The sequence below is a fragment of the Balaenoptera acutorostrata genome, chromosome 5 (genome assembly GCF_949987535.1).
Source record: "Balaenoptera acutorostrata chromosome 5, mBalAcu1.1, whole genome shotgun sequence".
NCBI classification, from domain to species: Eukaryota; Metazoa; Chordata; class Mammalia; order Artiodactyla; family Balaenopteridae; genus Balaenoptera; species Balaenoptera acutorostrata.
In genome coordinates, this window is record NC_080068.1 from 40,280,327 (window position 1) to 40,297,220 (window position 16,894).

General features: G+C 35.4%; 1 protein-coding gene across 11 annotated transcripts in view; it reads right to left on the minus strand.

The window, feature by feature from the left end:
• PTPN13 (protein tyrosine phosphatase non-receptor type 13) overlaps positions 1–16,894 on the minus strand; it is a 242,081-nt gene that overhangs the window by 33,756 nt on the left and 191,431 nt on the right. For 10 of the 11 annotated variants that reach the window (XM_057546711.1, XM_057546717.1, XM_057546713.1 and 7 more), the window contains 8 exons: positions 15,658–15,816; positions 15,005–15,176; positions 14,693–14,903; positions 11,300–11,370; positions 8,881–8,942; positions 5,976–6,069; positions 5,124–5,261; positions 4,936–5,024 (listed from right to left, as the gene is read on the minus strand). In XM_057546711.1, coding sequence (XP_057402694.1) covers positions 4,936–5,024; positions 5,124–5,261; positions 5,976–6,069; positions 8,881–8,942; positions 11,300–11,370; positions 14,693–14,903; positions 15,005–15,176; positions 15,658–15,816 — 996 coding nt within the window. Of the gene's footprint in view, positions 1–3,752; positions 4,272–4,935; positions 5,025–5,123; positions 5,262–5,975; positions 6,070–8,880; positions 8,943–11,299; positions 11,371–14,692; positions 14,904–15,004; positions 15,177–15,657; positions 15,817–16,894 lie in introns of those variants that run through there. The other variant, XM_057546719.1, reaches the window with a different exon arrangement.

Sequence of the window (16,894 nt, forward strand, 5' to 3'; positions counted from 1 at the left end):
TCTTCCAAAAAACTGCAGAGGTAGGAACACTCCCAAACTCATTCTATGAGGCCACCATCACCCTGATACCAAAAGCAGACAAAGATACTACAAAAAAAGAAAACTACAGACCAATATCACTGATGAATATAGATGCAAAAATCCTCAACAAAATACTAGCAAACAGAATCCAACAACACATTAAAAGGATCATACACCATGATCAAGTGGGATTTATCCCAGGGATGCAAGGATTCTTCAATATATGCAAATCAATCAACGTGATACACCATATTAACAAATTGAAGAATAAAAACCATATGATCATCTCAATAGATGCAGAAAAAGCTTTTGACAAAATTCAACACCCATGTATGATAAAAAATCTTCAGAAAGTGGGCATAGAGGGAACCTACCTCAACATAATAAAGGCCATATACGACAAACCCACAGCAAACATCATTCTCAATGGTGAAAAACTGAAAGCATTTCCTCTAAGATCAGGAAGAAGACAAGGATGGCCACTCTCACCACTCTTATTCAACATAGTTTTGGAAGTCCTAGCCACAGCAATCAGAGAAGAAAAAGAAATAAAAGGAATACAAATTGGAAAAGAAGAAGTAAAACTGTCACTGTTTGCAGATGACATGATACTATACATAGAGAATCCTAAAAATGTCACCAGAAAACTACTAGAGCTAATCAATGAATTTGGTAAAGTTGCAGGATATAAAATTAATGCACAGAAATCACTTGCATTCCTATACACTAATAATGAAAAATCTGAAAGAGAAATTAAGGAGACACTCCCATCTACCATTGCAACAAAAAGAATAAAATACCTAGGAATAAACCTACCTAGGGAAACAAAAGACCTGTATGCAGAAAACTATAAGACACTGAGGAAAGAAATTAAAGATGATACTCAACAGATGGAGAGATATGCCATGTTCTTGGATTGGAAGAATCAATATTGTGAAAATGACTATACTACCCAAAGCAATGTACAGATTCAATGCAATCCCTATCAAATTACCAATGGCATTTTTTACAGAACTAGAACAAAAAATCTTAAAATTTGTATGGAGACACAAAAGATCCCGAATAGCCAAAGCAGTCTTGAGGCAAAAAAATGGAGCTGGAGGAATCAGACTCCCTGACTTCAGACTATACTACAAAGCTACAGTAATCAAGACAATATGGTACTGGCACAAAAACAGAAACATAGGTCAATGGAACAAGATAGAAAGCCCAGAGATACACCCACGCACCTATGGTCAACTAATCTATGACAAAGGAGGCAAGGATATACAATGGAGAAAAGACAGTCTCTTCAATAAGTGGTGCTGGGAAAACTGGACAGCTACATGTAAAAGAATGAAATTAGAACACTCCCTAACACCATACACAAAAATAAACTCGAAATGGATTCGAGACCTAAATGTAAGACCGGACACTATAAAACTCTTAGAGGAAAACATAGGAAGAACCCTCTTTGACATAAATCACAGCAAGATCTTTTTTGATCCACGTCCTAGAGTAATGGAAATAAAACCAAAAATAAACAAATGGGACCTAATGAAACTTCAAAGCTTTTGCACAGCAAAGGAAACCATAAACAAGACGAAAAGACAACCCTCAGAATGGGAGAAAATATTTGCAAACGAATCAACGGACAAAGGATTAATCTCCAAAATATATAAACAGCTCATGCAGCTCAATATTAAAGAAACAAACAACCCAATCCAAAAATGAGCAGAAGACCTAAATAGACATTTTTCCAAAGAAGACACACAGATGGCCAAGAAGCACATGAAAAGCTGCTCAACATCACTAATTATTAGAGAAATGCAAATCAAAACTACAATGAGGTATCACCTCACACCAGTTAGAATGGGCATCATCAGAAAATCTACAGTCAACAAATGTTGGAGAGGGTGTGGAGAAAAGGGAACCCTCTTGCACTGTTGGTGGGAATGTAAATTGATACAGCCACTATGGAGAACAGTATGGAGGTTCCTGAAAAAACTAAAAATAGAATTACCATATGACCCAGCAATCCCACTACTGGGCATATACCCAGAGAAAACCATAATTCAAAAAGACACATGCACCCCAATGTTCACTGCAGCACTATTTACAATAGCCAGGTCATGGAAGCCACCTAAATGCCCATCAACAGATGAATGGATAAAGAAGTTGTGGTACATATATACAATGGAATATTACTCAGCCATAAAAAGGAACGAAATTGAGTCATTTGTTGAGACGTGGATGGATTTAGATACTATCATACAGAGTGAAGTAAGTCAGAAAGAGAAAAACAAATATCATATATTAACGCATGTATGTGGAACCTAGAAAAATGGTACAGATGAACCTGTTTGCAGGGCAGAAGTTGAGACACAGATGTAGAGAACAAATGTACGGACACCAAGGGGGGAAAGCGGCAGGGGGGTGGGGATGGTGGTGTGCTGAATTGGGTGATTGGGATTGACATGTATACACTGATGTGTGTAAAATTGATGACTAATAAGAACCTACTGTATAAAAAAATAAAATTAAAAAATTTAAAAAATAAAGTAATAGTAAACTTCCTTTGGGTTATTTGTATGGAAATATGTTAATATAAATGTTTCAGACATTACATGAAATTTCTAAAAATCTTATATGTTCTGGTATAATGTTATAAATCATAATTCTAGTTTACTTTAAAATATATATCTTAGAAATAACTAAATTTCCTTGTCAATTGCATTATTATGAACTTTCATCAAATCTTTAACCGTGGTCATTTTTAAGTCTTTTGTCATTTACAGACAGTTCTGGGTGTACTCTGATGCTTTTGCAAAAATGTTCCTATAAAAGGGTTTCATCTTCACGGAATTCATGGGAAAGACTCTGACAAGTACAGGTTTCTGGTAACTGACTATACTGCTGAACTGAAGCATTTTCAGAACTCTAATGGAAAACTGATCAATTCATAAAAGTGCTAACATAAGATCAAGATGAAAAAAAAATTAATTACATGGGACTGAGTGAACTGATGAGGATGATTATAATTTTGGTGACTTTCTGTTTGAATAAAAAAAAATGTGATGTAAATTTATGTAAAAAGAACTTAATGTAAAACAATGCCACTCTTCTCACATATTTTCTGTTGTTTTGGAAAATATAGATATTTTCTGTTAAAAATGTGATTTAGAAAGTATGAGACAGATTTTGACATACTGGTGGAAAGAGGGTAATGATCAATTTTAACTGAGAACCAAATTTAGAATCATGTGACAAAAATTATATTAAATTACATGTTTTCATATGCATAATAGAAGGATAAAAACCAATATTTTAACAATAGCTATCTCAGATGAAGATGAGGAGTGGGTAAAAAAAGGAGCTTGCATTTTTAAATGATTCTGTTTAAAATATTTTTTTTACAGTGAGGATGTAATGTCTTCGTTATCAAAATAAAAAAAGCAACTTGAATGAAGTTTTCTGCTATAAACTTTTGTTATAATAGCTCAGTGTAAAAGAGAATCTATATTATGTTAAGCTTTTTTTTTTAAAGAAAAGGCACTGGATTTTGAAATGGAAATTAAAGATTTTTATTTACTGTCTTAGTTAAGAGACTTCAGAACATACATTTTAAGGGGTATTTTAAATAGTATTAATAAAAATATGATTATAGTATGATTTAAAATGTTCAGAAAACCTTTTCCAAAGAGCTTATTGTTATAATTATTAATATTTAGATAGTACAAAAGAACAATAACTTAAGTAAAAACACTACAGCATGATACATTGTGAGCTATTCAATATTTGTGTAACCATTTTTCTAGATTAGGAAATACATACTAAAACAGATATAAGCTTCCTTGTATTTACACACATTAATTATATATAAGTATTTAATGAAAATAATCATGTGTATATGAGATTGTGTGTGGGTACATGCATGGTAAGAATTGACACCAGTTTAGTTTTGACAATTTTGAAGATGTTCAATAGGAAGAATCAGAAGACTTGTGAGGGAAATTATCCTAGAACGATGGGCAAGATCAGATTCATATAAATAGGGTGTTGCCTAGTTTGAGCTGGCATACATATTATTTATCTACTATTTCATGCTTTTTTCTTAGTCAGCTCAATGTCCCAGAAGATCTGAAGTCTTAGTCTTAAATAAGTCTATGATTACATTTTTGAAAATTAATTGTTTCTTTCTCTTCCTTCTTCTTTTTTTTTTTGGCTTGGGGAAACTTGAATAGTAATTCTTTCCCTGGCATAGGATGACTCTTAAATGCAAAAAATAAAATTAATCTCAGATGATTCCAACTTTGGGGTTTTATTTTTTTTAAGATTTTAACAAACGTATATACTATATATTAAGCACTAATTCCTGTACAGCTTATTTTTACTAGTTTGCATCCAACTAGTTTAATGTATTATGAATGTCAGCTGTCTAAATCTTTTGAAACATGTCTCAACTGAAATTGCAGAGCAATCAGAGCAAAAGCCATGGAATAAATGAAAGAATGAGATGTTTCCATGATAATTAAGACCAAGGATCCATGAGGGGCAGAAGAAAACAAGCATTCAAGGATAAAAATCAAGTTTTCTAACTAGGTTGGGTATTAACTGGAATGGGATCTTGGAATTACCAACTTTTATTTGGTGTAATAATAATGAAGATGCAAAAAAAAAAAAAAAGGTTTTTGGGCACTTTTTTCCTGAATGGAAACCTTCACCAAAAGAGGTTAAATGATTTAAAGGCAAGTTCTTTCTCCAAAATGAGTAAATGACATCAGTTCTAATTCTTACTGAAGTTACTAACCAGCCATCAGGATATTATCTTTAATACTCAGAAGGGAAACTAATAGGTAGGGAGAGGTAAGGTCTCATCAGAGAATTCTAACGAGATATAGCATCATAGAGTGTTTACCTAGGTATTATCCTTACCTCCGTAAACTCTTCAGGTAAAGGTGAACCATCATAGTCTGTATCTTCTGCTCTCTCTTCAGATAACTTCCCACTGGTTTTCAATGCACCTGGGAAAGAAAGAAATAGGCCAAGAGGAATTAAAATGCTCTGTAGAGGCCTTCCTGTACTCCTTTAGTGTACCAACTTACTCATTCTGGTTCATCTACCTGGAGCACAGGCATCTCGTGCTGCATTATTTTGGTTTAAAAGATTCTGAGCTTCCTCATCCACAACATCCAGCAGAGACTGGATAACTTCAGCTTCTTGAGGATCATCATAAATATCATCTTCTTGTACATCAGATTCTTGAAAAACAGTAATTTACATGGGGTTTTACTTTAAAAAATATTGATATGAGAAAGAGACAATGTGTCAAATATAATATGCCAGGTCTTTCAAATTTTAAGCATCCACTTTGAAAAAGCAGCCATGACAGGAAAAGCAGTTTACACTAATGGGACCCAGGCATTTTTAGTTCTAGAACTACTTTGGCTGTTATGACGAAAGACCACATAAATGCAACTGAATAAACCAAAATCAATCTCTGTGATACACCTTTTCAAAGGACAGTAATAATTTAATGTTTATTTCCCTAACTTAATCCCAAATTGTTAATTTATAAAAGAAACTAAAGAAGTTTCAACCAAAGAAGTTATGTTACAAAGATTAAGGATATAATAGGGCAGCCCAAACATCCCCAAGAAAAAATGTCTCAGTTATTAGGTAGCCAGTGAATTGCTGCTTCAGAAAAATACAAGAAACAATTATCAAACAAAACTGCTATCTCTTCAATCATTTAAAAATCATTTTAATCTTAGAGATGAGAATGAATACTGGACATTCGTACAGTAGTGCAGCTAATATTAATTTTACGCTGTTCTTTTATTTCTCTGAACAATAATCCTTCCTTTTAAAGCTATAGGAACATGTAAGGCAAATAAGAAAGGCTGCCAACATTTCTTTATTACTTGAATTATTAGGGCATTTAGAGTAACTGGATGACTCATTTGGGAAATTACCTTTGGACAGAATCAGGTTTGCTGATTCCTTCATCTGATAAGTAGAACATTTTCCTTCAGCATACAAAATTTCAATTATTTCTTCCCCATTAACCTAAAGTATAAAATCAAAGCAAGTCATTAGTTTACTATTTTACTAACATCCAGGATTAGGGAGGGACTGCACACTGTCCCTCCACGTCCTTCTCCCCTTCTTTCTCGGTACAATATCCTTTTTATATTTCCCCTCCTTGGATCAGTGCTTCTAGGAGATACCAGTGCAATGAAATATGCAAAGGGTATGGGACTTTCCATCATCACATATGCTTGGAAACACTAGATTAAGCAACATGAAATCAATATTTTTATTCCAAGAATTCTCACAATGCTTACTAATATAAATTTTGAGTTGTCAAAAGAGAAATGTATTATGTAGTATTTCCTAAATTTATTTGACTGCAGAAATCTCTTTTTAAGGCATACTCTATGGGATCTGTCTTCCACAGAACTTTTTAGAAAAGTTAAATAGACCTACTAAACTTAGAAGTTCAGGGAAATGAAAAAAAAGTCAATCTTTTAAGTATTTGTGAAGTTGTTACATGGACATAGTCTTCAGTTTAGCAATCTGATCAACTGTTGGCTATAAAGATTTTCAAATCTAGTCTAAACCTCATCTCAATTTAAGGAAAGTAGCAATGGATTCATAACTATAAAGTAATAATTAAATGGAATGTAACTTTTAAATTCAGTGGTTATGAATGAAGCACTTCATGGCACGTAGCGTATTAAAAGAAAGATGATTAGGGCAAAATGCAATATTAAATGATTAGAATAAATTAAAATAATTTTATACAAATAAAGCGTGGTTTGCTTTAAAGATTTTACTTTTTTTATTAAGATAAAAGGTAGACCTAGAGTCTGTCATACAGTGTGAAGTAAGTCAGAAAGAGAAAAACAAATACCGTATGCTAACACATATATATGGAATCTAAAAAACAAAACAAAAATGGTCATGAAGAACCTAGGGGCAAGATGGGAATAAAGACGCAGACCTACTAGAGAATGGACTTGAGGATACGGGGAGGGGGAAGGGTAAAATGGGACAAAGTGAGAGAGTGGCATGGACATATATACACTACCAAATGTAAAATAGCTAGCTAGTGGGAAGCAGCCGCATAGCACAGGGAGATCAGCTCGGTGCTTTGTGATCACCTAGAGGGGTGGGATAGGGGGGATGGGAGGGAGGGAGACGCAAGAGGGAAGAGATATAGAGATATATGTATATGTTTAACTGATTCACTTTGTTATAAAGCAGAAACTAACACACCATTGTGAAGCAGTTATACTCCAATAAAGATGTTAAAAAAAAAGATAAAAGGTAGAGATAGTAGATGCAATGAAATTATCTCTTCATAAATAGTGGTTACATAATGTCAAAAAATTTCACTGGATTGTAAAATTCCACTCTTCATGAGGAATTCATAGTACAGACATTAGTATTCAAGGACAGAATATCGTTTGGGAGACTTCCTGGAAGATTTTAACTCCAACAAAAAATGTTTGCAATCACAAATAACAGAAGTTCTAATTTCTTTTTTTTTTTTTCTTTTTAACATCCTTATTGGAGTATAATTGCTTTACAATGGTGTGTTAGTTTCTGCTGTATAACAAAGTGAATCAGCTATACATATACATACATCCCCCTATCTCCTCCCTCTTGCGTCTAATTTCTAGGGTTTTATGTTAATTTAAACAGAAACTCTACTTTTTCTCCCTTTCAACAACATGGTGATATTTACAAAGAAAATAAGCACTTTACAGCATGACTAACACTAGAAACACATGCAAATTCAGTTACGTCAGCTATGTGAAATTGGAGACTTTATGAATAAACAGAACAAAATGTGTTGCTGTATCTCAATCTACAAACATACAGACACCAAGAAATTTTTATTTTTGTGTCCCAATCATTTCTGCCTTATAATTCTTCTGTTGCAATATCTTTTCAAGACATGCTAAACCATTTCACAAGTTTGAGATAACACAGTGAAATGAAAGGCATAGAATTTGGGGCTTCTGGTCAATTAATTCATTTTCTCCTCCTACACTAAACCCAGCTCACGTCCAGAAATCTTGTTGAACTGATAAGATTTTCAGATTACTAGGAGGGAAATGCCTCAGCTCTGGATTTTACATGGAAAGATATTTGAGTAGTGAGGTTCAGAATAGATTGCATGAGATATTTGTGAGATAAAACAGTTCCATGAAATGAAGATCCAGCTGCAAGCTGTGTATATTACATGTCAGAAAGTAAAAAGAAATGTTAGCCAAACAAATGGGTATAAATGTAGCCTTAAATAAAGAGCTTGAAAGTGGAATTTAGTTACGTATTAAAATATTTTTGTTAAAACACCTCCAGATTTCCCTGCGATAATCTTAAATGATTTAGGTTCTTTCATTTTATTATGTAGTAAAGCATTTTCTATGTCTTTAAAAAAGCAAGTAAGCCTATTTCTTTTGCCACTACAGTTTTGCCTCACTAGTAGCAGAGATCTGTCATTTGAGAGTCACTGCTGGTCAATGTTAACCCACTCTTAATTACATTTTTCTCTTCTGGGTATCTAAGAGACAACCAAAAGAATTGTGCACATTAATAAAAAATCGCAGCACTAAAGCTATCTATATAAGTAATTAGCCTATTTAAGAGCTGAATGTGTGCCCGATGATGTAGGGTTACTTGTGTGTGGGCTTTTCATTGTGTGTTACTTAGTAAGTCCTATTAGTTCATTAAGTACATGTATCTAAAAATCAATACATGTGTCTAAAAAAGGCAAATATTTAAACATGAAATGTTTGGTTCAAAATACAAACAAGCTACTTATTTAGATAAGGAAGTAGGACACAAAGAAGGTGGCTTTTCACTTACCTTGGAGAATGAGTTATTAGGTGTGAGTGCCGGTTTGCCACAAGGCTCCGCAATGTGATGACCTGAAGGAAGAACAGAAAGAAAAGGATGAGCCACTCAGAACCACATTAGGGACAACAAAATAGTGAAAGAAAACCCATATTTCTGTGCATGTTCTTATTTTTATTAATACATTAAGAGAGGTCATATCACAAAGTGACTTAAAATCAACTAAACGGAATCAAATATTAGAGAAGGGTTTATTCCAAGGACAAAGCCAATTTCTTAAAAGAAAATAGTTTACATAAAAGCTCAGTTTGGGCTAAATGTTTCTAGTGTGAGATACTAAATATAGATTTTCCCAACTAAATGGAAGAGACATTACAGGTGCTGAACTATATAGTCACTGGAAAGATAGCAGGCCCTTTATCTCATTTCACAAAGACTATCAATTTAACACAGAAAAATAAGTATGGATACAACTGGAAAGGACTTTTAGTATATTTATAAACCAAATGTGGATTTTAACTCTTAGACATCAGCACAAAAATTCAATACATATATTAAAAATGATATTGTTTCCCCTACAGTTAAAAATTAGATTCATTATTTCCAGGAGATACCTTATTAAACTGCCAGGAAAAATAATTAAAAAGTATCCAAAAATGAACCACTGGTTCAAAAGACTCATATTGGAAGAGTATAAAGCACAATAGTTTATTATTTGTAATCTCTCCCCCCTGTTCCCCCTGTTCCTCTCTCCCCCTCTGTCCCCAGGCAACCGCTGATTCCTTTGTCACTACAGATTAATTTGCACTTTTGTACAATCTTGTATAAATTGAATAATACAATATGGATTCTTTTTTTGTCTGGCTTCTTTCATTCAGCATACCTATTTTATTTTAATAATGTTGTTGCATGTATCAACAATCTATTCATTTTTACTGCTGAGTAGTATTCTATTGCTTGGATATATTACAAATGGTTATTCATTCAACAGATTTTAGACATTTGAGTGGTTTCAGATTTTGGTTATTACTAAGAACGCTGCTAAAAAATTCCTATACAAGTTTTTGTGTATGAATATATGCTTTGTTTTCTCTTTAGTAAACAAACAGGAGTGGAACGGCTGGATCGTATGGTGGGCATATGTTTAAATTTTTAAGAAACTGTCAAACTGTTTTCCACAATGGTTGTACCATTTTACATTTTCATCACTACAAGAGAGTTCCTATTATTGATACTATGTGATTTTCAGAATTCATAAAGAAATTAGATCAGAGAATCCCATAAAGACAGATTACTAGGCAGTTTCTACAAGGGGGCAGGGCACAGCTACCCTCCTCTGCCTGGAAAGTTACAAACAGGAGTCTTCTCAGAGGTCACTAGAAAAATGCTCTCCTGACTGTTCTGTGAGGTAGTTTGACTCTAATGTGAACCAGAACTATTAGAAAGCAGCAAGAAGGACCCCTAAGGCATTCAGATAACAACAGAGAACGAAGATAATCAAACTACAACTGCAATTGGCAGATTTCTTTTAGCTATTTTGGTATTTAGATACTACTGCCTGATAACCTAAAAGTTTAGTTACATAAGACGTACTGGATTTACATTTCAAATACTCTTTAAGTTCAACCACATTCCCCTGTACCTAACATTCTTATATGAATATTATCAATAAAAGCTACATTTACTGAGCTTGATTATGTAAATGAGAGCATGGAGTCAGACATCCTAGGTTTAAATTCTGGCTTGACTATTTATTAACCCTGTAGCTTGGGCAAGTTATCAAACTTTTCTGTGCCTTGGTTTCCCCTTCTATAAAAGGAGGATAATAGTAATACTAGTCTCACAGGGTTGCTGTGAGGATTTAAGCACCTAGAAGAATACTTAGTCCAGAAAAAGCATTAAATTAATGTTTGCTGCCACAACTATTAAGATTACAATTTCTATTACTATGCTAGAATATAAGACAGATACTTTGTTTACTCATTGCTATATTCACAATGCCCAGAACACTGCCTGGCATAGAGAAGAAATTTAGTAACTGTCTGAATAAATTATTATGTGACAATCATTGTAAGTATATTATTGTATTTATGTCTCATTATAACCTTAACAGGTAGATACTATTAATGTTCTTATTTTACTGGTAGAAAATAGAGGCTTAGATACACATCAAGTAACTTGCTAAGGTTACACAGGACTTATAAACTCAGTTCTATCTGGCTTTAAATGCCATGCTGCTCTACTCTTTCCTATTATGCACAGAATATTAGAGATGCTTTTATTTGAGTGTAATTTTTTCACTCAGATCCTGCAAAACAGTCTGGAGGGGCAATAAAAACATTTTAGTGATAGTATCCAAACTTGCTTTTGGGGAAAAAAACCTGTTACCTCTCTATAACTACTTGCTGTCATAAAATGACTTTATCCTTACCATTGGCTTTGGCTGACTTTGGAGCTGAAACAGCAGACCTCTTAGAACTGGGAACCACTGGATGACCATCTCTGTGTTGTTTAAAAAAACAAAACAAAACAAAACAGAACGCAATTGCAAATTATTTAAGATGTTTGTTTAAATATCCTTCAAGCCATCTGTTAACTATTTAGCCTCAGGAGTTTTATTTTAGATGGGCTTCAGGGGGTCTAGGTACTTCCTGAAGCTGCAGACAAAATTTTATTAGGGTTCATCTATACATGCTTGAGGGAGACATTCTTGACTGAAGAAAGATTAAGAATCACTTCTTTACATAATCTTCTTGGGTTTCAGTTCAATACATCACCATATTTCCCCTCTCATTTAAAACACCGGTAATATTCATGATCTAATAACTTAGTTCACTGTCACTCAGGTGAGAGTTCAAAGATAACTACACTCAGAAGTCACAGATCACTAAGTTTTGCCTATCTAAAGCCCCTGATACGTGTTTTTCTTTGGAATTACTTAAAGTGAAAATCTAGACAAAATACATATATTCAAAGCATTATAAGAATAGTACCACCCAGCATGAAAAACTGTCAAGGGACAGCACCTTGGAAGAGGATTAGAATGTGATTTTATTGTTGCTAATACTTCAAAGAAAAGGGAGGTTGCCTAAGGTATACAGTGTTGGGAGAGGCAATCAGCCATGGGTCCTAAGCATCCCTGTATGTTCTTGCTGGGTACCTCAGAGATGCAAGGCTCTAACCACTTTTTATCTGGGCCAGTTCTCAAGGCTATGTTCACGGTGAGCAAGCTTGAGGAATTATGTAATCTCTCCCCAAACAAAATGCAAGCTTTCTTACAGGCTGCCATAAAGTGGTGGGTTCCCTGGCTCTTCTTACAGTACTCCTCTCCTGTACTATATAACCCACTGCATGTACAGAAACCCATGAGGCTCACATATGTCATCTCCATGGGACTTGGAGGACATGGGAACCAACACCAATACCATGCTCATGCTGCCTGCTGTGCCTTTAGTAATAAGGTCTTTTGTTTCTGATACAGGAGTTTCATATCTTCTACCAGCATTCATAAAACAATAACTGGCTAGTTTATTAGCTTGCAAATAGGGTAAAATTACAGACACTTTACAGCTCTTGACAGATAATTATCACAAGAATACAACCCTCCATTACTGTTACCCTGTGGACTTTATTTATTTCTTTAATTTTAAAATAAATTTATTTATTTTATTTTTGGCTGCGTTAGGTCTTTGTTGCTGTGCGCAGTCTTTTCTCTATTTGTGGCGAGTGGGGGCTACTCTTCCTTGTGGTGAGCGGGCTTCTCATTATGGTGGTTTCTCTCGTTGTGGAACACAGGCTCTAAGCACGTGGGCTTCAGTAGTTGCAGCACATAGGCTCAGCAGTTGTGGCGCACGGGCTCAGTTGTTCCGCGGCATGTGGGATCTTCCCGGACCAGGGCTCGAACCCATGTCCCCTGCATTGGCAGGCGGATTCTTAACCACTGCGCCACCAGGGAAGCCCCCCTGTGGACTTAAAAGAGGGCAGAAATAAAACAACAGAGGAGAGAGAGCTGGAAGAATGAAGGGTAAGGTAACTATGACTGCTATTACTGTATCTTTAGTGACTTCAGCAAAGATAAAAGTAGAAAGAGAAAAGGAAACTGATTTTAGACCTAGGGTAAGGGGTGCTCTAGTGATTTGGAGGCAAAAAATTCATCTAGATCTATGGTTAGCAGAAATGTTTTCATAAAGACATTTTCCAGGTTGTTTGAACACTTTCCTCCTCCACTAATTAACATTCAGGTACACCTATGAAAATAACTGTATGCCAATCTAATTTTTAGAAATATTGAGGAAAACCCGTCAGGGGTTATGTTCAAGGGAAAAAGTGTACAATCTAACTTAAAGGTTCAGAAGGAAAAATGGGTTTATGATCAAATGATTTAATTAACAGTTTCTATATTTTGGAAGACATACTATATAAAACTCACCATATATCGCAGATATAAATGTGAAGTTTTCTCTTGTGTAACATAAGACTGTAATCTAGAAAGCCTGGGTTCATGTATATGTGGCAGGAAGAGTAATGGCCCCCCAAAGATGTCTGCATTATAATCCCCAGAACCTTTGAATATGTTACCTTGCATGGCAAAAGGAATTTTGCAGATGTGAGTAAATTAAGGATCTAGAGATGAGGAGATTATTCTGGATTATCTGGCTGGGCCCAATGTAATCACAGGGGTCCTTATAAGTTAAATAGAGAGGTAGGAATGTCAGAGTCAGACAGATGTGATGACCAAAGCAAAGAGTGCTGTGATTGCTGGCTTTAAAGATGGCAAAGGGCTATGAGCCAAGGAATATGGGCAATGTCTAAAAGTTGGAAAAGCAAGGAAATGGATTTTCTCCTGGAGCCTATGGAAGGGAGCCTGCCAACACCTTGATTTTAGCACAAAGAATTTGTAGTAATTTAATAGTAGTAAGAAACTAATACATAGGGACTTCCCTGGTGGTCCAGTGGTAAAGAATCCACCTTCCATTGCAGGGGACATGGGTTCAATCACTGGTTGGGGAACTAAGATCCCACATGCTGCGGAGCAACTAAGCCCCTGTGCCACAACTACCGAGCTCGCACACCTCAACTAGAGAGCCCACCTGCTGCAAACTACAGAGCCCACGCACCCTGCAGCCTGCACCACAACTAGAGAAGAGAAAACCTGCATGCCACAACTAGAGAAGCCTGCGTGCCGCAACAAAGAGCCCATGCACCGCAATGAGCACCTCAACGAGTGCCGCAACAAAAAGATCCCACGTGCTGCAATGAAGACCTGACGCAGCCAAATAAATAAATAAAAACATTAAAAAAAAAGAAACTAATACATATTTTTTTTCAATTTATTTCCATTATTAAGTGAAAGAAAAGTTGCTATTAGCATTTTTTATAACGTGAAATTGTCATGAGGTATAGTGAATGTGATAGTCTATTTCCCATTGGTTGTAGACATGAGGTTCAGGTAGGACTGACCATGTCCCAGCTCTGGGAATCGGCCAGGACTGGCCTGGGAGAGTCAATATATTCTTATCCCTTTTCCTCATCAGGGCTGGTCTTAATTTAGGTCTAAGGCAATCAGCACATAGCCTTTGCTTTACTACAGTGATTGGTGAGACCTGTTTGAGGATTGCTCTGGATAGTGTGGGATGCAGGTGTGAGGCATGAAAACTGACACAGACATTTGACTACTATGAAGGAAACACATAAATTACTAACCCCCATTCACTTAGTCTGTGAATTACTAATTCAGGAATATCTTTAAGAAAACCTAGTATCTTTTAATGGCCTGAAATGCATGTGCACACACAAACAAAATCCATGAATAATTGCAGAGTACCTTGTTGCTTTCAGCACCACTGAAGGAAGTGACATGTCTAATGCTCTCTTAGCTTCTTCCAAAGTCATTCCTTGTGTGCTGACTCCGTTCACATAGTGGATGATGTCTAAGAGCTGGAGATTACCCTCAGTGGCTGCAACTGACCTCGGATTGATATCACTAACATATACCACTTGATGAAGGCTGTCGTGACCTCCAGATAAGGAAAAACCTTCAGGGAACAGAAAAATATTTGTTTCCTTAGTCTTAACAGTACTTACTTTTAATCTAGCCAAGAAAAATCACACTGCACAAAGCGTGAATTTGCATTACCCAGCTCCTCTTTGTTGCATGTAAATGTAATGTCAGGTAGCAAATGAGGCAGCACTAGCATCCTGGGTAATTCTAGAACTCGGCCAAGAACTAATCTGACTGTCTTGGGCGCAGCTCGGAGTAGATTCACTGCATCTGTGTGAGTCATTTTTGTAACATCTGTATCATTAACCTATAAAAACGAGAATGGGGCAAAGTAGGATTACAATTACTGGAACACAGAAGTTGCCAAAAAATACAGTAATTTCTCTAACTTTTTATATAATTTATTTTAGCCAGTAGGAGATTCACAATAAAGAGTGGTCTCTAGTTTATTGGTAATCCCCACCAAGTAATTATAAATGAAATAATAATGTAAAATACCTAACAAATGTCATTACTTTGCTAATACAGAAAATTTATTCGTATAGCAATTTAAGAAACTTTCTCTCCCTGAGACCCAAGATAGCTTGTTTAATGCCTTAACTGAGATTAAGCATTTTCCAAATTATTACTATATAAAGGCCTTTACTTTTAAGAGGTGGAGAAGGAAAATATAAACCAAGCAGAGAAATAGAGTATTATATTAACTCAACCTTCTTGCTTTTCCTTCTTCAGCCCTGGCTTGCTCTTTGGCCACATTTGCACAAATAGAGTCTGCTTAAATGTCTCACCTTTATGAGCCGGTCCCCAGGTCTTAGCCTTCCGTCACTTTTGGCTGGATCCTGAATGACATCATGAACATAACAACCAATACTCTGATTGCCTTTGGTTACTGTAAAACCCAGGCTTCCTTTTTCCGACTTAATTAGGGTAATGTGGAGTTCTATCTCCTAAGGGAAGAAAACAGTGATTCTTTTAGGTTGTCTATTTTGCTGTAAAGGCAAAGAGAAAGACAAATATTATTTCCATTGATTAACACAGGAGGACACTAAACCTTAAAAGGTTACTTAACTTGCCCAAGTGAAGAAGCCAGGTATGTCCAATTCTAGAAAATGCCTCCCTGCCCATGGAAGAGTTGAGTTTAAATTCAACATTATGTGCTTGTCTAGAGATAGCTGAGACAGAACTTACTCATGCTTCAATCTTGTATTTCCAGAACAAACAGGGACAAACACCCATGCCAAGAGCAACAAAAGAAAGTTTTTTGGGGGGTAAAAACATGAAGTCTGGGTGACTAAATATCACAACTTGATGTATTTAGTTGTATAAGTTTTTTTTTTTTTAAGATTTCAATTGAGACACAAGGTTGCTTACAGCTTACAGGCATGATGACAGACTTCTAAGGAAATCGTTCAAAGATTATTTTCACCCTGTTGCTGAGAATGAAATTGAAGATGTAGATGCTACACACACACACATGCAATTATAGGAAAATGAAGCATCTGGAAAGATTAACTCCAAAATGTTTATGGTTTCTGAGTGGTGAGATTATAGGTGGTTTTAATCTTTGTTTTCTAATTTTCCTATAATAAATATTTATTACTTAGGTAACAACAACAAAAAAACAGTATTGAAAAAGGGTGATTTTGAATCAGTGTTAAAGATATTATTCTTGGAAATTTGGCTTCCCAACTGAATTTGTAGCTTTAGAAGTTCTGGGGTTATTAGTAAAGAAAAGGATTCCATTTAGGCACCCATAAAACAGTGTGGAGGAGAATAAAATTACATTCAAACTTGATTAAAAAGTAAACAGGTAACTCATCAGAATTTGGGAAATAACAGGTACTGTGCTAGGTGCTCTACATATGTTATTTCATTTAATCCTCACCACAATACTATGAGGTTACTAGTCTCATTTTAGAGCTAAAACTACTAAGACTCAGAAGGATTAAGTAATTTGTCCATAGGCACCTGCCAAATTGCAGCAAGTCAGTGGTAGAGTCAGGATTTGTACCCAGGTCTTTTTGC